The 24,140-nt window shown below is 36.6% G+C and overlaps 2 protein-coding genes, 1 long non-coding RNA gene and 1 pseudogene across 3 annotated transcripts; 3 read left to right on the top strand and 1 right to left on the bottom strand.

Moving 5' to 3' along the window:
* Nucleotides 1-3,398: 3,398 nt before the first annotated feature.
* On the bottom strand, nt 3,399-4,653 carry LOC133879077 (putative disease resistance protein RGA3; annotated as a pseudogene).
* A 1,475-nt stretch (nt 4,654-6,128) lies between these two features.
* LOC133880696 (uncharacterized) lies at nt 6,129-8,089 on the top strand. The gene is made up of 4 exons (XR_009902374.1): nt 6,129-6,294; nt 6,371-6,436; nt 6,863-6,919; nt 7,918-8,089. It is a non-coding gene; the product is annotated as an uncharacterized LOC133880696 (long non-coding RNA).
* A 58-nt stretch (nt 8,090-8,147) lies between these two features.
* On the top strand, nt 8,148-10,283 carry LOC133879078 (uncharacterized). Its single transcript, XM_062317626.1, has 4 exons — nt 8,148-8,255; nt 8,595-8,798; nt 8,846-10,204; nt 10,254-10,283. Exons 1-4 carry the CDS (start codon nt 8,148-8,150, stop codon nt 10,281-10,283), a joined length of 1,701 nt encoding a protein of 566 aa, XP_062173610.1.
* A 12,348-nt stretch (nt 10,284-22,631) lies between these two features.
* On the top strand, nt 22,632-23,392 carry LOC133879079 (uncharacterized). Its single transcript, XM_062317627.1, has 2 exons — nt 22,632-23,115; nt 23,358-23,392. Exons 1-2 carry the CDS (start codon nt 22,632-22,634, stop codon nt 23,390-23,392), a joined length of 519 nt encoding a protein of 172 aa, XP_062173611.1.
* Nucleotides 23,393-24,140: the final 748 nt, after the last annotated feature.

Genomic DNA, 24,140 nt, shown 5'->3' on the forward strand with positions numbered 1-24,140 from the left:
AAGATCAAAATATAATCCTACTATAAACTTTAGGCACAATCTCCATTTAATTGAAAATTCTATTTGAATTAATGAGAAAAAGTCCAGTCAAACTGGAGCACAAAGTGAAATGCATCCCAAAAATTGTGCACATCTAAACTCTAAAGGGTGAACCAATCTAATATCTCATTGTGTTTTTATTTCAATCTAATCTAATTAAACAACATTAGGAATTGATATTTAGAGTGGAATCATTCAACTGCCAGATCTTTTAATTGATTATTTGAAGACAAAATGACATATTCGAAGCTTTTGTGTAACAGAGAATTGAACCAAATGAATACCAATAATTACAATGATTTGAGCCTCCCCACAATATTTAATCCAATATCACTTAGTGCCAGTTTTTTCTCTGCTTACACAATGGAAAATGAAATACCCTGGTACATCATTTCATCAACTCTGTTAATGCAAAACCGTGTATGATTAGAAATGAAGAAAAAAAGAAGTAATTCACTTACTGTTTCTCCTAATTTTTGAAGAATCGTGTATACAGTAAATTTTTTATGAATATGAGAGAAGAAAGCAAGAAAATAGATAATCACCTCTAAGTGTTGAGGAAGTGAGATGATTTATCCAAGCATATGTATTTAATCTGAATTCAGAAACCCAAAGGAGCAAAAGAAAAAATAGCTCAAAAATAATAATGCAAATAAAAATCGTTCTAAGAAAAGAAGCACTTTGATCCAAATAGACATTTAAACTCTACATAGAACGCAAAAATGAAAGGAACCCGTCCAAATGAGATATTTACTAAAGTGAAAATCACTCACCTATATTTGTAGATGAAAAACAGATTGTGTTGTTAGGAGTTCCAACAGAGCCAAAAATAAACCACCTGAAATATGAGAAGCCCTTGAATTTTTTGTATGCTATAAGCATTAACATCAACCTATTGTCTTAAACTAAGGCAACCAACATATAAAAGTTAGAAGAAAAATGATAATATAATGTTTAGGAACAATTTCCACTTAATTAGTTGAATTAAAGGTGAGAGATATCTAGTAAAGTTGGAGCATAAACTGCAATGCATGCCTAAAATCATGCAAATGTAAACTCTAAAGGGCTGAGCCAATACAATATATCACTCTTCTTTTATTTCAAACTCAGCTAATTAACCAATAATAGGCATTGATATTTAGAATGGAATTATTTGAGTGCCAAATCTTTTAATTGATTATTTTTAGATAGAGTGACACGTGGGAAGCTTATTTGTAACAAAGAATTAAACCAAATGAATACCCGTGCGGAAAGGTAGCTCCTACAGTGCTGTTGCCAGATAGGATTTCCTGCACAATATTTGCTCGAGTTTCATCAAGTGCCAATTTTCACTCTACTAACACAATGAGAAATAAAGTACCCATAATACATCACCTCATCAACTCTATTTGTTCAAAACTATACATCCTTAGAAATGAAGAAACGAAATTAAAAAAAAAAAAAAAAAAACTAAATATTGCTCTTAATATGTGAAAAATCATGTATGTAGGGCCCATATTTTGAAAATGCTCTAAATCTCTGTCCCTTGTTCTTCTATGAATGATTCAAATAAATGATGAGTAATATACCTGAAACATGAGTCGAAGATGCATGGATGCTTGAATTTTCTTCTTACCGAGGCGGATACCGTAAGTCTAACTCTGGGATGTGAGCAATCTTGGCCCAATCCTCACCTGTTCCTCTCTTGCATCTTTGCAATAAGATAGGACAGTCCTCAATTTTTAGCCTTTGCAAAGACGTTAGCCTGCCAATTCCTTCAGGTAGCGATGCCAAACTCAAGCAGTGACTAATTTCAAGCATTTGCAATTTTGGAGTCTTGAGAAGTGAAGAGAGAGGAGGCTCGTAAGGCCTTGCCTTTGCATCCATCCTCATCTATGGAAATCCAATATTGTAAGGCTCAAGCTCAAAACAATAATCAAGAACAAGGTATTGAAGGGCAGTGAAATGTTGTATACTTGGGGAGAGAGACTTTAGCCAATAGCAATCAGATATCGTCAAAGACTCAAGAGAAGTGAGGCTCTGCAGTGGCAAAGTTTCTAGATCCGCAATCGAATACAGTCTTATAGACTTCAATTTTGAGAGAGGAGTGAATGAAGAGGAGGCTATTGTTGTTGACGATGAGCTTTGCAGTGCTACCATATTCATCATCATTGTCTGTTGAAGTGGCTTTGAGCTAGCATTCCACAGTAGCAACTCTCCTTCAAGATGTAGAAACATTGGCATTGAAGTCAACATAGGGCAAAATGAGATGGATAATGTTGAAAGACGAGGAAATGAAGGGAGTAAACAATGCTCCGTCATCGCTTTTACTGTTGTTATTTCATCAGAATAATCACTATCACTATTGACCTCCATAAAAGAATCCCTCCTCCTCCACCACCCCTTGAGATTAGGGCAACACAAGAGACTCATTTGCTTGAGAGATGGAAAAAATGGTACTGGCGCCGAAGAAGATGAAGAAAACTCATTGCTATCACCATCGTCTGATATGTACTGAATATCATCCAACCACTCAAGAAGAAGATACTTGAGAGAAGGTAGTTGACTCAATGGTGGCAGAAATTGGCAATTCTTACACCTAAATAATTCAAATCTAACAAGATTTGTGAGTAACGAAAGCCAACTCGGAAGCCTTGAACCTGGACACCTAAATAAAGGAAGATGTTTCAGATTTGGGTGTGGTTGGAGGCCTTCAAATGACATTTCATCCTCAACAACGTCAGAAACATTGACACTTCCTTTAGTACTCCATTGTAAATGCAAAGCATGAAGATGTTGTTTCTCCTTTAAATTTGCAGCCTTACATACTGACGCAACATCTTTCCCATGTCTCAAATTTCTAATCTCTAACTTTCCTCTCAGGTTATTCAGTCCACTTAGTTCTTTTAACCCACATCGATCGCTATGCTTGGATAGGGAGCTCGAGTTGACCACAAATCTTGATAAAGTCTGAAGATTAGTTAGTTGTCCCAATCCACTTGGCATATAAGTCAAACTATAACATTCATCTATCTCAAGATGCCTGAGGTTGATTAATTTTTTAATGTCTCTCGGCAATTCTTCTAGTTTCCAATAATTAGAGAGTCTTAGGGTTTGCAAATTATGCAACCTGGTTATAGAACCGGGTAGCTTCTTGATATTGTCGTTTCCAAAAAGATCAAGATATCTTAAATGCTTCAACCTCCCGATAGAGCTCGGTACAAGATCAAGATATTTGTGATGCAGATTCAACACGCGCAAGAACATAAAACTTGAAAAAATTGCCTTACAATCAATACTTCTCCTCGATGGGTCAACGTAACCATCATCGAGGCAAAGAAATATTCGTATCCTACTTGCTTTATACAATAAATTTGGAACTACAGATGAAATATTTTTATGGTAACCAGCTGATACATGACAAGTTTTTCATCAACGTTTCTCTCCTTATCATCTAATGTGGTGATCAATGATCTTGCCATTGAAATGGCTAGATCATGCATGAGGTCATGTATTTTGCATCGAACTATGTTACCAAACTCATCCATTTCAGCCTCTTGAAAGAATGATCTCCATAGTAAATCCATAAAATACTCATGACCAACATCTTCCAAGCATTGGTTTTTATCTGTTAACTTGATGAACCCTTGTGCTATCCAAAGATGAATCAGTCTTGATTTACGAATCCGGTAGTCCTTTGGAAATAAACTACAATAAGCAAAGCAGTGCTTCATCTCTGAAGGAAGATGATCATAACTCAGTTTCAAAGTTGGTAAGATGTCATTTTCTTTCTAAGATATTTTTGAGAGTTCATTGTTCTTAAAAGACAACCACTCTGTTTCTAAATTTTTGGAGCGTAGTAAACTTCCAATTGTCCTTATGGCCAGAGGGACACTTGACCACTTCCCTAGGATCTCCCTCCCAATTGCTACGATGCTTGAATTCTCCTCTGGCTCTTGTCCTTTCTCAAATGCCATTTGCTTAAACAAAGACCATGATGCGTGTTCGTCTAAACCCCCTAAGAAATATGATTGAATTGTGCTGGTAATCCTTGTTACGCTTTCATTGCGGGTAGTTACTAATATTCTACTGCCTCTTGCACCCCCCATCAACAATCTTTTCAAGCCAAACCATTTTTCATGATCCTCATTCCACACATTATCCAACACGAGGAAGTATTTCTTTCCATCGATTTCTTTTCGAAGATAGTTTACGAGTGTATTCATTTCAAAAGTTGCTTATTTCATGTTTGTTGCAGATTCTAAGATTTTTTCAGAAATATTTTTAACCTCAAAGGTATCAGAAACATATACCCACATTTTGAGTTGAAAATGCTTTTTGATTTGCTCATCATTGAATATGAATTGAGCCAGTGTAGTCTTTCCTAATCCACCGATGCCAACAATTGGGAGGATTGAAACATTCTCTGCAACTTTGGGGTTGACCAGACGGTTTATAACTGTCTTCTTATCAACCTCTCAGCCAACAACTTCTTCAGCAGGTACAAAAGAATAAGTGTTATACCTCTCTTTTCCCGACTCGTGTCTCCACATGTCGTACCTCCAAGTGGAATCTCTCCCTATCGGCGTCGATGGCGTCTAACCTCTCTCTAATCGCCTTAATCTTATGACCCATTGTAAGATGATAGGCAAGCTGGTTTGATTTGGAAAAGAAAATGCGTACTTGTTTGGCCTTCTTATAATAGGTCATTATTTCCCTTCGTAGAGCTTCAGTGGAAAAAGCATCCAACAAGTCATCCGCTTGATAAACTGCATCTTCTAGCTTTCCGAGCCAACCTTTGACTGCATGGTTTCCTGAAGTCGGCCTGTTTGTCTTCCGCATCCAGAAGCACAGCTTTGATTGTTGAAACGGTGTTCATCAGACTTTGAAGCTCATCTTGGATACCCCATAGCAGTCCGATCTCTTTGGCAGCCAGTGAGCCCAAACTCTCAATGATTCGCTCGGCAGTGCGGAAGAGAAGTCGTTCTGCCATTTCTTGAAAATTGAATGGGAGTGAAGGAATGATCAAAAGTCAAAAGCGCTCTTGAGTCTTGAAGATATGTTTGCTGTGAATTTCCGATTAAGGCGTGGCCAATCTATATTTATAAGGCCCTGATTGCATCAGTTGCGTGTTACACACAAAAGTAATAATAAAAAAGAAGTATTCCAAAAGACGTTGCCTACTACCGCCACCTGAGCTCAAAAGAAGAAGCCACCAGGTCTGTGTTATGTTCGGTGGCATGTCAGCCTACAATCCGCCCGTCCAATCCAAACCATTGGGCATTGACCCTACCCACGAGGTTGTCCATAGTAGCATGTACAGCTTCTTCCGGGTCAACCTTTCAAGGCAGCTGATCATGCAGGTGGTGGAGCCATGATAATTTACTTAAAGGCTAGACCAAGTTCATAGATTATGTTGTTTTAGTCTAAACCTAATGCAGGAGAAAATTAGACACAAGATTTGAAAATTATTTCTTGAATAAGATCAGCCAGAGAATGGAAAGAATCGTACAAAATATTTGAAGAATACAAATATCTACCTAGTTGTCAACATCCATCAAGGGAATGAAGGAAAGAAGAGACTGTCGACGAATCCCTTGATTCATCTTTTAAAGAATCTCCATATTTATATTTACGTTGTCGTCAAATAATATTATAGTTATTATATTTTCCCTAATATACTTATTTGTATTTGTAAGGCCCTAAAAATATTTAATGGGTTTATTAGGATGAAAAATAAAAATAAGTCTACTTCGGGTGGTAAAATAAAACAAAATTCATTTTTGATCTTATAGACTTGTAAATTGTGACTATGAAAATAAAATGTAAGAGAATATTTTTAAGTTTAAAAGAATTAGGAATTGCAAATTGAATAAATAAATAAATATATAAATAAAATAATAAATAAATATTTTATATATATATATATACCAGCTGGGCCGCACGGCCTTTCAGTTGAAAGGCCATACGGCCACACATGAACTGAAGGGCTTGGCCCTTCGGTTCCAAAAAAAAAAAAAAAAAAAAAAAAAAAAAAATAGTGACAACGTGAGGCGCATGTGCGCCTCACTTAAAGGGGAGAAACAGGGATGAGACAGTAGCCTCATCCCTGTCTGCGGCAAGAAGAAAAAAAAAAGAAGGAATAGGGAGCTAATTCCCTTAAACACTTATTATACAAAATTTGCGATCTACGAAGATCCAACGGTCGGATCTTCAATCCGTTTTTGAAAACGTGATCCTTGCACTCGGATCTACGTTCTTACCGATTGTTTTAAGGTAAAACACTAAACTCATAATTTCGTAATTTTTAGATAAAATCCTAAATATAATTTTAATCCTTTATATCCTTTAGGTGTTTGAGCTTATTGGAGCTTACTTGAGGCTAGCCAAACTTCGGGTTGGAGTTTGGTGAATTTGGGTAAGTTTTTCCTTGAACCTTAATTTTGGGTATTTGATATTTGTGGGTTTTAAGAGATTAACTTTTAGTAAATGTGATTGTGTTTAGAATAATTGTTATTGGGGCTAAGTTTGGAAAACCCTAAGTTGATAGACTAGATTAACTTGAAGTTTTTAATTATTTAAAAATTGGATTATTAATTTGTGGGTAAATTGTGGGTGATAGTGATGATTAATCTCACATTAACCATGGGTTTTGTAGGAATAAATATTCATGGGGTTAGGTTTTAATGTAGTAACTTGAATAAAATTGGGGTTTTATTTATAAGCCTAGGAATACTGTTAAGTATGAGTTTAAGCAACTGTCGAGTAAAATAGTCCTTAAACGATTCATGAGGTAGTGTAATTATTGGATGGAAACTAAATGGGTGCAATATGTTGTATTCAGCGGCACTTTGGGGGAGTGAGCCTAGGACTTGTTAGTGTTGGTGTGCAAGCAGTCGAGGTGAGTATTCTACTCACTGAGAAAATATATTTTTGTATTTTATAGAAATGCAAATGATAGATGATTTTCTACTGAACCGACGATATGTTAACATGTATGCTTTGAATGTTGTAAATAGTTTCAATTATGTTGAAATATCAATGATGTTAGGAAATGATGCATGAATGAAAGGTTTTGAATTGATTTAAAGTCTCTGAATATGTACTGCGGTTGGGATTTTAATTATGCAAAGGAAGATGATGAAAAATTTCATGTTGATTAGTTTAATGTATTTGAAGAAAGCATGATTTGTAAAGAATAGGAGTATAGAGTTTGAGTTGTAAAGCATAAAGCATGAACACATAATAAAGAAGAGAGCGTGAGGCTCATAATAATGAAGAGAGCGTGAGGCTCATAATAAAGAAAAGAGCGTGAGGCTCATAATAACGAAGAGAGCGTGAGGCTCATAATGAACAAAAAGACTATCATGAGCATGCATAGCATTGTTTAAATTGTGTGATGTTTTTATGAAAATATATTGTAGTTTTGCTAGACGTATTAGTATGCATAAGAGTCTTGATAGAAAAAGAACTTATGTATATTGGTATCGGATTGTGTGATGTTTTTATGAAAGTATATTGTAGTTTTGCTAGACGTATTAGTATGCATAAAAGTCTTGATAGAAAAAGAACTTATGTATATTGGTATCGGATGGTTGCATGATTTAAATGCCATTGTGTTCTATAACAAAACTTTTTCGTATAATACTAGCTGCCCAGAGTATTTAAATGTTTTCTATTAGTCGATGTTTGCTATATCAGCTATGGGGATTTTTCAAACAAAAGTTTATAAAATTGGTAGCTGTTATAGTGTTCGCACGACTAAAAAATGAAAAGTTGGTTCTTTGCGAAAACTCAGTGAATAGTATACCTCTGAGGTCTTAGTGTAATTATTTATGCTAAGATGGTGGGCTCATAATTCCACCTATACGGATGTGGCAAACCCCTACAACCGTATAGATGTAGTTCCTGTGACTACAGGTACACCTGACTTTGAGGAAGACCCTGTAGCTGCGTATTTGGGATACTACGATTGAAGCTCTCCGCGACAGTCGTATTGACTTGGACTATGGAGTTCACTCCTTTGGGGTATTTTGTATATGGCTAGTGACGTAGGTGTCACATATTCTTTTGTGTAGCCATTCTTTTGTAACTATGGGTAAATGTAAACCTTAAACTGTTAGACAGATATGGCTCTTTTGTATGGACCACTAGTTATTTTTAGATGTGCTTTCCGTTATGGTTGTTATATTACAATTACTCTGCTTCTAGATAATACTCTGAATATCAAGTACATGGTAAGGAGCGTGTACGTATGTTGGCTGAGCGACATGTAGTCGTGCCACTGTGATGACTCGTTTAATGTTTTATAAATGTTTTGTACAAAAAAAAAAAAAAAAAACGGGTCGTCACAGCTAATGGTATCAGAGCGGTTAGCTCTAGGGTTGGTTAGAAAAGCTGAAAAGCGGAAACCTAGGGTTGTGTTAGAGTCTAAGTGTAACGAAGGAGCCTTAGGATTCGAAAGGCTTTAACACTGATAAAAAGAAAATCTTAGGATTCTTGTGTGCATTTTAAGGATATTATGATGTGTTTAATATTCCTTGTGTTGTGTTTTTATGTGGCATTTCATTATGCAGACAAGAATATGCTTCCTAGGCAACGTAGGCCCCCACGTCGCTATAGAGATGAAGGATCGGTACATGGAGGTGGCGGTGAAGCACCCCCACCTCCTCCTCCACCTCCTCCTCCGCCTCCTCCCCTCCAGATGCCTGACTTTGGGCTATTTTGGGAAGCTCTTATGGCTGCTGCACCTAGAGCAGCTGAGTGAGCTCCAGTTGAGGGTTGTACACCAGCCGACTTTCTCAAACTTCGTCCTCCTGAGTTTCAGGGAAATGAGGGAGCCATTGCTGCGGATGATTGGCTTACCTCTTATGAGGGATTAGCTGAAACGGCTAAGTGTACCAACGAGCAAAAAGTTGAGTACGTTGGTCTTGTATTCCGTAGTGAAGCACAACAGTGGTGGAAATCTAAGAGACTGCACCTTGTGATAGAACTTGGACAAGGAGTTCCCATTCCATGGGGGCGTTTCAAGCGAGAGTTTAATGATCGTTTCTTCCCACTTGCTCAAAAGCAACAATGTGCAAGGGACTTCTTAGAACTCAAACAGGGATCCATGTCCGTAGAGCAATATTCGGCAGAATTTCTGAAGCTATCAAGGTATGCCACATATCTCATTCCTGATGAAGAGACCAAGGTGGAGAAGTTCCGAGGTGGCTTAGTGCCACGACTCCTTGAGCGAATCATCTTTGTAAAGGTGGCTGATTATTCAGAGATGGTGCATGTCGCCACCATTGCAGAAAAGGGGATCAAGACAGCGGCTGCAGAATACTTTAGCCGGAAGCGGTTAATGTCCTCTGGGACTTCCTCTGCACCACCGATCAAGAAGCAAGCTACGAGCAGTAGTTCCGGATCACAGGGAAGGAATACCACCTATGTTAGTCAGGGTAGTGGCAGTCCTCAAAGATGCAGAAGGTGCGGGAAACCGCATATGGGGGAGTGCAGATTTGGGTTAGGGGTATTTTACAAGTGTGGCAAGCCTGGCCACTTTGCTAGAGAATGTACCCAAGCGGATGGGAACAGAGGACAAGGGTCTCAGGCTAGCGTCAATCAGCCTAGGCCTGCAGCTCCAGCTCGGGTGTATGCTATCACCCCAGAGAATGTCCTACCCGAGGACAACGCCACTGATGTAGTCACATGTACGATTCCTTTGTTTGGTAGAGTTGCTTGTGCGTTGTTTGACCCGGGTGCTTCGCACTCGTTTATTTCCTCATCATATGTGAAGTTATGTAAAGTGAGCACTGAACCATTAGAGCATAATATATGTGTGGCCACCCCTGTCGGTGACGTTGTCACTTGTAAGAAGTATGTGGGCAATTGTCCTATTGTTATCAAAGGGAGAGTTTTATCGGCGAAATTAGCGGTGTTTGGCATGATGGGCTTCGATGTCATTTTGGGAATGGACCGGCTATCGAAGTATAATGCCAACATGGATTGCCGTAGGAAAGAAATTATTTTTCGACCTCATGGCATGGAAGAATTCACATATTGTGGATCTAAAGTGCGATCTTCTCCGCCACTTCTCTCCGCCGTTCAAGCGATCAAAAATGTCAAAGATGGAGCACAGGCTTACTTGGCGTATATACAAGCTAAGCCAGAGACTAAGGCAAGGTTGGAAGAGATTCCAGTAGTATGTCACTATTCAGATGTTTTTTCTGAAATCACGGGTTTGCCTCCAGACCGTGAAGTGGAGTTCTCTATTGACTTAGTGCTGGGAACGCAGCCTATTCACAAGGCACCTTACCATATGGCACCGACAGAGTTAAGGGAGTTGAAAGAGCAGCTTCAAGAGTTGCTTGATCGGGGCTTCATCCGCCCAAGTGTATCACCCTGGGGAGCTCCAGTGTTATTTGTGAAAAAAAAGGATGGATCCATGCGGATGTGTATAGACTACCGGGAGTTGAATAGGGTTACTATAAAAAATAAGTACCCCTTACCAAGGATTGCTGACTTATTTGATCAACTCAAGGGAGCCTCAATATTCTCAAAGATAGATCTTCTTTCGGGATATCACCAGTTAAAGGTAAGAGAAGAAGATATTCCCAAGACAGCGATTCGAACGAGGTATGGCCATTTTGAATTCTTGGTAATGCCTTTCGGATTGACTAATGCTCCTTCGGTGTTTATGGATTTAATGAATCGGGTGTTCCACGAATACTTAGATTCTTTTGTGGTGGTATTTATTGATGACATATTGATTTATTCGGCCAATCGTGCGTAGCATGAGGAACACTTGAGGATTGTGTTGGAGAAGCTGCGTGAAAAGAAACTATTTGCCAAATTCAAGAAGTGTGAATTTTGGCTTGAAGAAGTAGCATTTTTGGGCCATGTTGTAAGCAAGGATGGCCTAGCAGTTGATCCGGCCAAAGTACAAGCAGTTGTGGAATGGGAAAGGCCAACTAGTGTACGGGAAATCCGTAGTTTCTTGGGCTTAGCAGGGTATTACAGGAGGTTTATTGAGGGGTTTTCTTCATTGTCAAGGCCACTCACTGCTCTTACAAGGAAGAATGTCCCATTCATATGGAGTGATAAATGTGAAGCCAGTTTTCAGAAGTTGAAGCGCAAATTGGTTACCGCACCAGTGTTGACATTGCCTATGGAGTCAGTTGGATATGTGGTTTATACGGATGCTTCGAAGAAAGGCTTAGGATGTGTTCTTATGCAACAAGGCCGGGTTGTGGCCTATGCTTCAAGACAGCTGAAGGAACATGAAAAGAATTACCCTACTCATGACTTAGAGTTGGCAGCAGTGGTCTACGCATTAAAAATATGGAGACATTATCTCTATGGAGAGAAGTGCGAAATTCACACCGATCACCAAAGTCTCAAATACTTTTTCACACAGAGAGACTTAAATATGAGGCAAAGGAGATGGCTCGAAGTCTTGAAGAACTATGATAGCAAAGTGTTTTACCATCCAGCTAAAGGTAATGTAGTGGCTGATGCATTGAGTAGGAAGTATCAAGAAGAAGAGACTGATCCAGAAGAAATTATGGGAGAGCTATCCCAGCAGTTCGCCCTTGTATAGATGGACGAAGTGATGACAGGTGGACCTCCTATTATGACAGCACTTGTGGTAGAGCCTATGAGTATTGAAAGAATCAGAATGGCACAAGAAAGCGACCCTGAGTTACAAGATCTCAGGGTTAGGGGCAAGCAAGGAGAGGTAAATGGGTTCTATCTCACGGAAAATGGGACTTTGAAGACCAGCAGTGGGAAAACAGTCATCCCTTGTGATACTGAGTTGAGGAGGGATATTCTGGATGAAGCGCACCAGACACGCTACAATGTCCACCCAGGCAATAACAAGATGTATCAAGACTTGAAGAAGAGATTTTGGTGGCGTGGCATGAAGAAGGATATTGCAGAGTATGTTGCACAGTGCCATTCTTGCCAGCTTGTTAAAGCTGAACATCAAAGGCCAGCAGGGCTACTTAAAAAACTTGAGGTGCCTATGTGGAAGTGGGATCAGATCTCTATGGACTTTGTAGTGGGCCTTCCAAGAACACCAAGCGGACAAGATGCTATATGGGTTATTGTTGACAGGTTGACAAAGAGTGCACATTTTCTTCCCATCAAGATCACATATTCGATGGAAAAGCTAGCAGATTTGTATGTACGGGAGATTGTGAGACTACATTGAGTGCCTGTCTCCATTGTGTCGGACCGTGATCCACGGTTTACTTCGAGGTTTTGGGAGAAGCTACAGAGTGCTATGGATACAAAGCTGAACTTTAGCACAGCCTACCATCCGCAAACCGACGGCCAATCCGAGAGAACCATTCAAACTCTTGAGGATATGCTTAGGTTGTGCGTGTTGGATTTCAAGGAGAGCTGGATACGCCATTTGCCTTTAGTAGAATTTGCCTATAATAATAGTTTTTAGGCAACTATTAGAATGGCACCCTATGAGGCGTTGTATGGGCGCAAATGTCAATCGCCTCTGTATTGGGATGATGTAGGTGAGAGACAGTTATTGGGGCCAGAATTAGTGCAAATGATGAAAGAAAAGATAGCACTGATCTGGAAGCGCATGCTTACTGCGCAAAGTCGACAGAAAAGCTATGCGGATAAGCGACGTCGTGAGTTAAAATTTGTTGTGGGGGACCTTGTGTATCTAAAGGTGTCACCAATACGGAATGTATTCCGTTTTGGCAACAAGGGCAAGCTCAGTCCAAGGTATGTTGGACCATTCAAGGTGTTGAAGCAGGTAAGTTCTGTGGCATACAAGATCGAAATGCCTCCTAATCTGGTGGGCATTCACGATGTTTTTCACGTTTCTCAGCTGCGGAAGTGTATATACGATCCATCACAGGTGATTAATCACGAGCCTCTAGATATTCAGCCTAACTTGACATATGAGGAATTGCCCGTACAAATTTTAGATCACAAGGAACAACAATTGAGAACCAAGACAATCCCGCTAGTGAAAGTTTTATGGCGGAATCACGGAGTTGAGGAAGCTTCGTGGGAACTTGAACAGCAGATGCTGGATAAATATCCCCACTTGTTTGAGTGAACCCAGGTATGATTTTTCGATTCATAACGATTGAGCGTTAGATTCTCTAGAAGTTCATGTTTGCATGATCGTATAGCGGTCTAATATCCAAATTTTGAGGACGAAATTTTTATTAGGAGGGAATGATGTAACGCCCTAGAAATATTTAATGGGTTTATTAGGATGAAAAATAAAAATAAGTCTACCTCGGGTGGTAAAATAAAACAAAATTCATTTTTGATCTTATAGACTTGTAAATTGTGACTATGAAAATAAAATGTAAGAGAATATTTTTAAGTTTAAAAGAATTAGGAATTGCAAATTGAATAAATAAATAAATGTATAAATAAAATAATAAATAAATATTTTATATATATATATATATATACCAGCTGGGCCGCACGGCCTTTCAGTTGAAAGGCCGTACGGCCACACATGAACTGAAGGGCTTGTCCCTTCGGTTCCAAAAAAAAAAAAAATAGTAACAACGTGAGGCGCATGTGCGCCTCACTTAAAGGGGAGAAACAGGGATGAGACAGTAGCCCCATCCCCGTCTGCGGCAAGAAGAAAAAAAAAAAAGAAGGAACAGGGAGCTAATTCCCTTAAACACTTATTATACAAAATTTGCGATCTACGAAGATCCAACGGTCGAATCTTCAATCCGTTTTTGAAAACGTAATCCTTGCACTCGGATCTACGTTCGTACCGATTGTTTTAAGGTAAAACACTAAACTCATAATTTCGTAATTTTTAGATAAAATCCTAAATATAATTTTAATCCTTTATATCTTTTAGGTGTTTGAGCTTATTGGAGCTTACTTGAGGCTAGCCAAACTTCGGGTTGGAGTTTGGTGAATTTGGGTAAGTTTTTCCTTGAACCTTAATTTTGGGTATTTGATATTTGTGGGTTTTAAGAGATTAACTTTTAGTAAATGTGATTGTGTTTAGAATAATTGTTATTGGGGCTAAGTTTGGAAAACCCTAAGTTGATAGACTAGATTAACTTGAAGTTTTTAATTATTTAAAAATTGGATTATTAATTTGTGGGTGATAGTGATGATTAATCTCACATTAACCATGGGTTTTGTAGGAATAAATATTCATGGGGTTAGGTTTTAATGTAGTAACTTGAATAAAATTGGGGTTTTATTTATAAGCCTAGGAATACTGTTAAGTATGAGTTTAAGCAACTGTCGAGTAAAATAGTCCTTAAACGATTCATGAGGTAGTGTAATTATTGGATGGAAACTAAATGGGTGCAATATGTTGTATTCAGCGGCACTTTGGGGGAGTGAGCCTAGGACTTGTTAGTGTTGGTGTGCAAGCAGTCGAGGTGAGTATTCTACTCACTGAGAAAATATATTTTTGTATTTTATAGAAATGCAAATGATAGATGATTTTCTACTGAACCGATGATATGTTAACATGTATGCTTTGAATGTTTTAAATAGTTTCAATTATGTTGAAATATCAATGATGTTAGGAAATGATGCATGAATGAAAGGTTTTGAATTGATTTAAAGTCTCTGAATATGTACCGCGGTTGGGATTTTAATTATGCAAAGGAAGATGATGAAAAATTTCATGTTGGTTGGTTTAATGTATTTGAAGAAAGCATGATTCGTAAAGAATAGGAGTATAGAGTTTGAGTTGTAAAGCATAAAGCACGAACACATAATAAAGAAGAGAGCGTGAGGCTCATAATAATGAAGAGAGCGTGAGGCTCATAATAATGAAGAGAGCGTGAGGCTCATAATAAAGAAGAGAGCGTGAGGCTCATAATAATGAAGAGAGCGTGAGGCTCATAATAAAGAAAAGAGCGTGAGGCTCATAATAACGAAGAGAGCGTGAGGCTCATAATGAACAAAAAAACTATCATGAGCATGCATAGCATTGTTTAAATTGTGTGATGTTTTTATGAAAATATATTGTAGTTTTGCTAGACGTATTAGTATGCATAAGAGTCTTGATAGAAAAAGAACTTATGTATATTGGTATCGGATTGTGTGATGTTTTTATGAAAGTATATTGTAGTTTTGCTAGACGTATTAGTATGCATAAAACTCTTGATAGAAAAAGAACTTATGTATATTGGTATCGGATGGTTGCATGATTTAAATGCCATTGTGTTCTATAACGAAACTTTTTCGTATAATACTAGCTGCCCAGAGTATTTAAATGTTTTCTATTAGTCGGTGTTTGCTATATCAGCTATGGGGATTTTTCAAACAAAAGTTTATAAAATTGGTAGCTGTTATAGTGTTCGCACGACTAAAAAATGAAAAGTTGGTTCTTTGCGAAAACTCAGTGAATAGTATACTTCTGAGGTCTTAGTGTAATTATTTATGCTAAGATGGTGGACTCATAATTCCACCTATACAGATGTGGCAAACCCCCACAACCGTATAGATGTAGTTCCTGTGATTGCAGGTACACCTGACTTTGAGGAAGACCCTGTAGCTGCGTATTTGGGATACTACGATTGAAGCTCTCCGCGACAGTCGTATTGAGTTGGACTATGGAGTTCACTCCTTTGGGGTATTTTGTATATGGCTAGTGACGTAGGTGTCACATATTCTTTTGTGTAGCCATTCTTTTGTAACTATGGGTAAATGTAAACCTTAAACTGTTAGACAGATATGGCTCTTTTGTATGGACCACTAGTTATTTTTAGATGTGATTTTCGTTATGGTTGTTATATTACAATTACTCCGCTTCTAGATAATACTCTGAATATCAAGTACATGGTAAGGTGCGTGTACGTATGTTGGCTGAGCGACATGTACTCGTGCCACTGTGATGACTCGTTTAATGTTTTATAAATGTTTTGTACAAAAAAAAAAAAAGGGTCGTCACAGTATTTATTTCAAGTCTTAGGAGATTTTATTAGGGTTTTCGGGATTTTGCTATTTTTGGTAATTTTTCAGTTATATTAGCCCGGCTTGTGGGCGTTTTCGAACAGTTGATGTTGTTATTGTTAATTTATCGAATTCAGAGTTTTTTCTCTGTTTTTGGGGTGAATTTCTTGTTTTCTTCCTTACAAACTACTTGTTGATTAGCTTGCAGAATAATCGCTATTCTGTTCCGGCGTCAATTTGTATCAGAGCTTTAGCACTTTCCTGAGACGTGGTCTTCATCAGTTTCGATGGCTGGTGGTCGTGGTGGGCAGGTTCCGAATGAGGAAGCTCCGCATCGTGATCGTAACGTTCAGGATGTGATGATTGAAGATTTGCAGAGGCAAGTTGCAGAGTTAACCCAGCGTCTAGCGGCGCAGGAAGTCAGCAATCGTGAGATGAACTCCGATTCCGATTCCACCTTCGACAACCCGTATCACAATCCTGCTCCATACCAGGAACAGCGTGGTCGAGATGAAGAATTTGTTGATGAAGAGTTCCAAGAAGACGAGTTCGTTGATGAGGAGTTCATACATGAAGATGTTCATGATGATGTTGAAGATCCTTCACAAGGATTTGTGGATTGGGATTCTCCACCAATTTATGATATTGATATCATGGATGAAGATCTTATGGGAGATTCTTTGTTGTATGATCAAGAGAAAAAATCTGTAGTAGATTTAGATTGGGTCTATTCAATAATTTGTGACGACATATATCCTGGCGAAGAGGATTTATTGAATGAGGTATGTTTTCTGGTTGATGAAATAAAATTTATTGAAGAAAATAATGACTACCATGTGTTTGATGAAAGTCTACATAACGAGGGATTTCAGTTGAGTAATGAGGAAATTAGTTATGTTGATTTCATTGGGATTGAAAGATTTCTATCAAATTCATCTAGTAATAAGTTGGATGTTGGTTTCGGCGTGTTAGTTGACAATTTTAATTTTTGTGGTCAAGAAAGAATTGATAATTCTTTGAAGACTTTTATAGAGCGTGAATTGGAGAAAATAAATGAAAGGCGTGAGAAGATTGATTTATTTCAATTTAGTGTGAGGCTAGTCATTGTGATGGGTTGCAACTTGTTTATCTTCTGGTTTCAAGTTACTTTGGTATTGAGAAATACAAAATGGAATGAATTGATTGGCCATCCAAAAGATCGAGGTAAAGAAGGTTCGAATTCGAGGACAAATTCTTTCCAACCCGGTGAGACTGATGCAGGAGAAAATCAGACACAAGATTTGAAAATTATTTCTTGAATAAGATCAGCCCGAGAATGGAAAGAATCGTACAAAATATTTGAAGAATACAAATATCTACCTAGTTGTCAACATCCATCAAGGGAATGAAGGAAAGAAGAGACTATCGACGAATCCCTTGATTCATCTTTGAAAGAATCCCCATATTTATATTTACGTTGTCGTCAAATAATATTATAGTTATTATATTTTCCCTAATATGGTAATTCCTTGGCACCAAGTATTTCCCATTAATTTGGAGATATTATTTGGCACCAAGTATTTCCATAATATACTTATTTGTATTTATTTCAAGTCTTAGGAGATTTTATTAGGGTTTTCGGGATTTTGCTATTTTTGGTAATTTTTCAGCTATATTAGCCCGGTTTGTGGGCGTTTTCGAACAGTTGATGTTGTTATTGATAATTTATCGAATTCAGAGTTTTTTTTCTCTATTTTTGGAGTGAATTTCTTGTTTTCTTCCTTGTAAACTACTTGTTGATTAGCCTGCAGAATAATCGCTATTCTGTTCCGGCGTCAAAACCCTAAACTCTATCCAACATTTAATAATAATTTTAAAAGTCATATCAATTTTGGGATGAATTAAGGAGAACATCAATCTTCCTTTTAGTATTACTCTGTTTTAAGTCACTTTTCACATTAGCATCTTAAAAAAAAAAAAAAAAAAAACAAAACAAAATGTTAGCTACTTAAAACATACAACATCGGTTAGTATAAAATGAGTATGAAGAGTAGCATTACTCTTAGACTGATAGGTTACAATCTACATAATGGTTGGAGGGCCTAGTTACCTACATGCTTACAAGAGAAATTCCCGCGGACAACTATTAGTCCAATCGTTCAAGGAAATTGGGAGACTACTGGAGGTCCTAGTTACCAACGGGTTCCTAGTACATTTAGATTTTTTTTTTTCATTATTATTGTTATTATTATTCAATCCAATTAACATTTGTTTTATTTTTTCTTATTAGTGTTACACACTCTTACTTCCCCACACTTATTTTCACATTCCCTTAGATGGCTTTTAAAACCATTATTGAATTTAGGATGGATTTTCCAGTGGTGACTTTAAAAATCATCTACAAAAATATAAAAATTGGTATAAAAAAGTGAGAAAGTATATAACATTACTTGTTTTATTTTTTTTATTATGTTAACTATGCATGTAGACTTTTTTTTTTTTTTTTTTCTTTTTTCTTTTTTCTTTTTTCACTTTAGGGAAATAGTTGGTTGTGGATGTTGCTGGGGTCATAATCTGGTGTATATATCAAATATAATATATAGTTTTTTTTTTTTGAATACCATTTTAGATATATAAAAGCATAAGCCTTTTAGTTTATTTTATAAAAACCTTGATTAAATCGAATGAAAACTTAATTTTGATCGAAAATTTTGGATAAAGATTTTATTAAAATTAGTCGATAGATTCAATATGCAATATTTATTAAATAAAATTGGCTTTAGATGGTAATTTGTTGACTCGCTGATATGACAAAAATTCTGTTAATATTTTTTTTAAAAAAAAAAAACTTATAAAAAGAGTGATTTTTTTAGATGATTAAATCTAGTATTTTTTTTAAAAAAATGAGTTCAAATTTTTATATCTAGAAAAGATCAAAAATAATAATAATAAAATTTTAATCAACTGAGATTATTCTCAATTAAAAAAAAAAAAAAATTTTAAAAAAAAATTAATTTTTATTATTTTTTAATTGAAAAATGAGACATGACAAGGGCATTATGGACATATTTTACCAAAATTGGTATTTTTCAAAGGTTTTAGTAGTTTGGGGGGCCAACCGTAGAATGAATAGTAATTTGGGGGGCTAAATTATAATTTGTCCATAAATTTATATACGTACTATAAAACACACACACATACGCGCACACACATATATATAGACTAAAGATTAGATTGTTTAAGATTCGAATTAATTTTTCTAATTAACATAAATAATAAAATCTTACACACTTCAGGCGTGCTTTAGACTAATTTGTTGCTGTATTAATTGATTGTCCTATAGGGACTTCTATCTTTGCTGGAGTATTAGCAGCTGGAATGTGAGACTTAACTATTTTCTTGTTGTCAGTAAATGCATCCGGCAATTGATTTGCAATATTCTACAAATGAATGATTCTCTGAACTTCTAATTCACATTGATTTGTATGAGGGTCAAAATGAGAAACGTCAAATTATTCCAAGTAATTTATTGTCGTGCTTTTGGCAACAAATTTATTCCAAGTGATGGAAATATATTTTCATCAAAATGGCAATTTTCAAAACGTGCTTTAAAAATATCACCAGTTAAAGGCTCTAGGTATCTAATAATAGAAAGAGAAACAAAACCAACATAAACTCCAAGTCTACGTTGAGGTTTTATCTTAGTGCATTGAGGTGGAGCAATTTGAACATATACAACACAATAAAAAAAGCGAAAATGAAAAATATTTTGGTGGTTGATCTCAACTAATGATACAACATGTAATATTGCATGTCTCCAAGCATAAACAAGAAATTTTGTTTTCACAAACAAATGTAGAGCAATTAACAGAAGTCGTTTAATAAATGATTAAGTTAAACCATTTTGAGTATGAGTATGAGCAACAGGGGGGTGAATCGACCCATATATATTCCCTTGAACTCTTTGTAAAAATGATGGAGATTTAAAAATTACCTTAGAAGAAGATAGTTTTATAACAAGTTTACCTTGAGAACATGTAGCACAAAGATATTCACTTTGTAAAAGAATCTTTTGGCCTTTTAAGGGATGCCCATGAGAGTTCTCAATTATTCGATGCGTCATAATTGTTCCCGAATGTCCAAGACAATCATACTAAAGCATAAACATTTTTGGATTAGAGCACTTCTAGTGCACCACAACATGTGATTCAATTGTTCTTATTGTTGTATAATACATCCCGGAAGATAAAGCAAACAATTTTTCCAATATGAGCTTCTGACCCGAAATTATTGAAGTAATATAAAGATATTTGTCACTGCCTTCATTAGTGGTTTCAACATGATAACCATTTAGACGAATATCCTTAAAATTGATTAAATTTATTTTAGATTTAGAATAATACAAAGCATCGTCAATACAAAATATTGTTCTTTTTGGTAATATGATATTTGCTCTTTCAGAGATTTCAATTAGGTTTGATAAACCTGATATTGTATTGCCACTAGCTTTGTTTAATATCAAATTTTGAAAACTTTTCTTATATTGAATCATTGTATCAGTATGATGTAATATATTATTCCTTTTTTTGTTGTGGCCTTTATATCACATTTACGGTGTTTGCTATGTTTATTATTTTTTAATAAACATATACGGTATTATGGTTATTTCTATTAAATATGGAATCGGTTAATTGATTTCAAAAAATCAATTAACAATATTGTTTCCTTGATGGAAGGAAACAATACGGTGTTTACCATTTGAGGGTCCCTAACCTAGCCTATAAATAGAGTGCCTGTGTACACCATCAGTACAGCCATCAAGCAATAGGCATAGGTTAGAAGACACCTCATAATTTTGTTCTTAGAAGTTCTTGAGAAGTGCTTGAGCAACAATGGCCGGAGGTATGCCTAAAACTGTTCTATTTTATTTCCGCTGCGCATGTTAGGTTAAAATAATTGTTTTATATTATTTCTAACATGTGGTATCAGAGCCATCCTCTGTGCTATTTTGCTTAGCGTATAATTTTACTATGTGTTATCAATATTGAATCAAGTATTTTTTATTTGTTATCAATATTGAATCAAGTATATTCTATTTGGTATTATTCACTTCTGTTTGTCAATATTGTTTATGCAATATTCCGTCTTTTGTCACATGATAGAAATGCATTTGTGATTATTTTGTGAATATTTGTTGTTCACTTACTGTTGAAAAAACCATGATTTTTTTTGGGGTATTTTTCAATTATCACTATTCTGTTTAATGTGATATACTGTGTCTTTAAATCATGTCTACTGTTCAGTTTTCGTATTGTGAAAAGCCATGAAGTTTGATATGGAGATGTTATATTCATATTTACTATTTTACCCCTGTGAAACCCATAGAGATCCACTGCCCTTGTCGTCAGAGCGGCGGCCTCTCTTGGCCGCCGCATAAGGGACTGCGCTGAAGGGTGGCGGCGGCGCTGAAGGTGGCGGCTAGGGTTTCTAGGGTTTCAACCCAATAGAACATGACGGGTCGGGTCATCAATCGGGTAGGGTTTAAAATCCAACCCGACATCAAGTGGGCTGACCCGCAATCCAGAACCCAACCTGACATCAAGTGGGCTGACCCACCAATCCAGAACTGGGCCTATTCAGTAATAATAATAATAATAATAATAAAAAAACTGAGGCCTTATGGGGTTTAGAGCTTGGGTTCACTAAGTGTAAAGGGCCTATGGCCACATACTAAACCATTAGGCTATAAGCTTATTGTGCTTTCTTAATGCAATTTCTTTAGCTTGAAGTTTAAATTATTGTGTATTGAAATAATTGTTTTATTTAATACATAATTGTATATTTGTCTTTTATATAAATTGATTGATGCCTAGACCTAAGGGATAATTAGCACAACCTAATATGTCAGTGTGGGTTTATTGTGCTATCTAAGAATGCAATGTCGGGGAAAGTTCTGGCAAGGAAAGTCTTGAGATTTAAGTGTGTCCGGTGTGACTCCCCTCACTTTCCTGGGAGCTCATCTGCTTGCACCTTGGAGAATGCTATTTACCTCATTTACGTGTTGGTTTGTCTTATTCCTAGGGTCATTTGTGGGCATCTATAAAGTCATTAGATGTTAATGAAGTCGCGATTATTGTGATAATATTGGAGAGCCACAACATCCAAAATTTTGAATAATAATTGCATCAAGCCCATACATATGAACTTCATATAGAAAAATTAACATCGTGTTGTAATTAATTCATAAATTTAATTACTTATCCCCACAGGGAAGGTTTTTATTTTTATTTTTATTTTTATGACTTAATTAGAATAAGATAACAAATTTAATATTAGAAGAAAAATTTCTCTTAGGCCCACAGGTACGGAGGATTTTGCTTACTAATATTTAAATTTGGTTTTAGTCTTATTAATAAAGAGTAAATTTCATGCGTGATGCAACCTTTGTCCACAGCTAGGTTGAAATTTACTATTTAAATTAGCATTGGCTGATTTAAATTAAAGTCACTTCATAGCACTTAAGTAGTTTTGTTTTTTTCTTGGTTCTTGCAGCTATACCTGCTGGATTATTTGACGGTACTTTTCATGTTCCGAAACTTAATGGCAATAATTTTAATGAATGGAAAGAGAACTTGCTCTTTACATTAGGGTGTTTGGAATTAGACTTGGCACTCCGGACGGATGAACCACCCGCTTTAACGGCTACCAGTACTGCACTAGAGATGGCTAAACATGAATGGTGGGAGCGATCCAATCGCCTCAGCTTAATGTTTATGCAATCTCACATTGCCAAAGGCATTAGGGGTTCCATCCCTGAATGTTCTAAGGCTAAGGATTTTTTGAAAGCCGTTGAAGCACAGTTTGTGAGTTCAACTAAAGCCATGGCCAGCACTCTAATGAAGAGACTATCAAGTCAAGCCTTCGATAGTTCCAAAGGTGTGCGTGAGTACATCATGGAAATGAGGGATATAGCAGCTCAATTAAAGTCCCTTGAGGTTGAGATTTCCGAATCCTTCTTGGTCCATTTGGTTCTCAACTCTCTTCCTCCTCAGTATGGTCCCTTTAAGATTTCATACAACATACATAAGGATAACTGGTCGATTAATGAACTCTTGACCATGTGTGTTCAAGAGGAAGAGAGGTTGAAACACGAGAAACCAGAAAGTGCTCACTTGGTTGCTCGTGCTAAAGCAAAAACTAAGAAAGGTAAGGCTGCCCACCACTCCAAGAAAGGAAACAAGGTGTCATTCAAAGGCAATAAGGATGCTTGTTTCTTTTGCAAGAAGGAGGGGCACATGAAGAAAGAATGCCAGAAATACATTAAATGGCTGGAAAAGAAAGGTAATCTCATCTCTTTTGTATGTCATGAATCTTTTTTTGTTGAGGCTCCTTACAATACATGGTGGATTGATTCTGGTTCTACAATCCACATTGTGAATACATTGCAGGGATTTCTCAAAACAAGGAAGCCGATAAGAAGTGAGCAACGTGTTTACTCAGGAAATAAATTGTTCTCACCGGTCGTAGCAGTTGGGACTTATAGACTTATTTTGAAAAATGGATATGTACTAGACCTTGAGAATGTTTTTTTATATTCCATCATTTTCTAGAAATTTAATTTCTATTTTAGAACTTGATGTATTTGGATATGGTTTTTGGTTTATTAACTCAATTTTCAGTATTTTTAGAAATAATAATTTTGTTGGTGGTGGAATAAAAATTGATGGTCTATACAAACTTTCTTTAGATCCCAACTTTGAGAACAGTTATTTATCGTTGCATACTGATATTGGCATAAAGAGAAGCCTTGTAGATGAGAAATCCGCTTGGCTATGGCACAGGAGATTGGGACATATCTCCATAGAGAGAATCAAAAGATTGGTAAGTGATGGAGTTTTACAAACTCTTGACTTTACTAATTTTAGTACTTGTGTGGATTGCATAAAGGGAAAGCAAACCAACAAGACCACTAAAGGTGCCAGAAGGAGTTCTGAGATTCTTGAAATCGTGCACACAGATATCTGTGGACTTTTTTCTACTCCCTGCCTCAATGGTCAAAGATATTTCATATCTTTTAGTGATGACCATACGCGATATATGTATTTCTACTTCCTAACTGACAAGGTTGAAGCGCTAAATGCCTTCAAAACCTATAAGGTGGAAGTGGAGAAACAAAAGGAAAAGAAAATCAAGATCGTGAGATCTGATAGAGGCGGAGAGTACTACGGTAG

Source organism: Alnus glutinosa, chromosome 10 (assembly GCF_958979055.1).
Source record: "Alnus glutinosa chromosome 10, dhAlnGlut1.1, whole genome shotgun sequence".
In the NCBI taxonomy this organism is placed as follows: Eukaryota; Viridiplantae; Streptophyta; class Magnoliopsida; order Fagales; family Betulaceae; genus Alnus; species Alnus glutinosa.

Excerpts from the sequence above, each read along its gene's own strand:
- LOC133879079 (XM_062317627.1), top strand. The coding sequence starts at position 22,632 with ATGGCTAAACATGAATGGTGGGAGCGATCCAATCGCCTCAGCTTAATG. Across the intron at positions 23,116-23,357 it reads TAAAGCAAAAACTAAGAAAG|GGATTTCTCAAAACAAGGAA; the intron begins GTAAGGCTGCCC and ends AATACATTGCAG.
- LOC133879078 (XM_062317626.1), top strand. The coding sequence starts at position 8,148 with ATGGCTCTTTTGTATGGACCACTAGTTATTTTTAGATGTGCTTTCCGT. Across the intron at positions 8,256-8,594 it reads CTCTGAATATCAAGTACATG|ACAAGAATATGCTTCCTAGG; the intron begins GTAAGGAGCGTG and ends TTCATTATGCAG. Across the intron at positions 10,205-10,253 it reads GGTTGGAAGAGATTCCAGTA|ACCGTGAAGTGGAGTTCTCT; the intron begins GTATGTCACTAT and ends GTTTGCCTCCAG.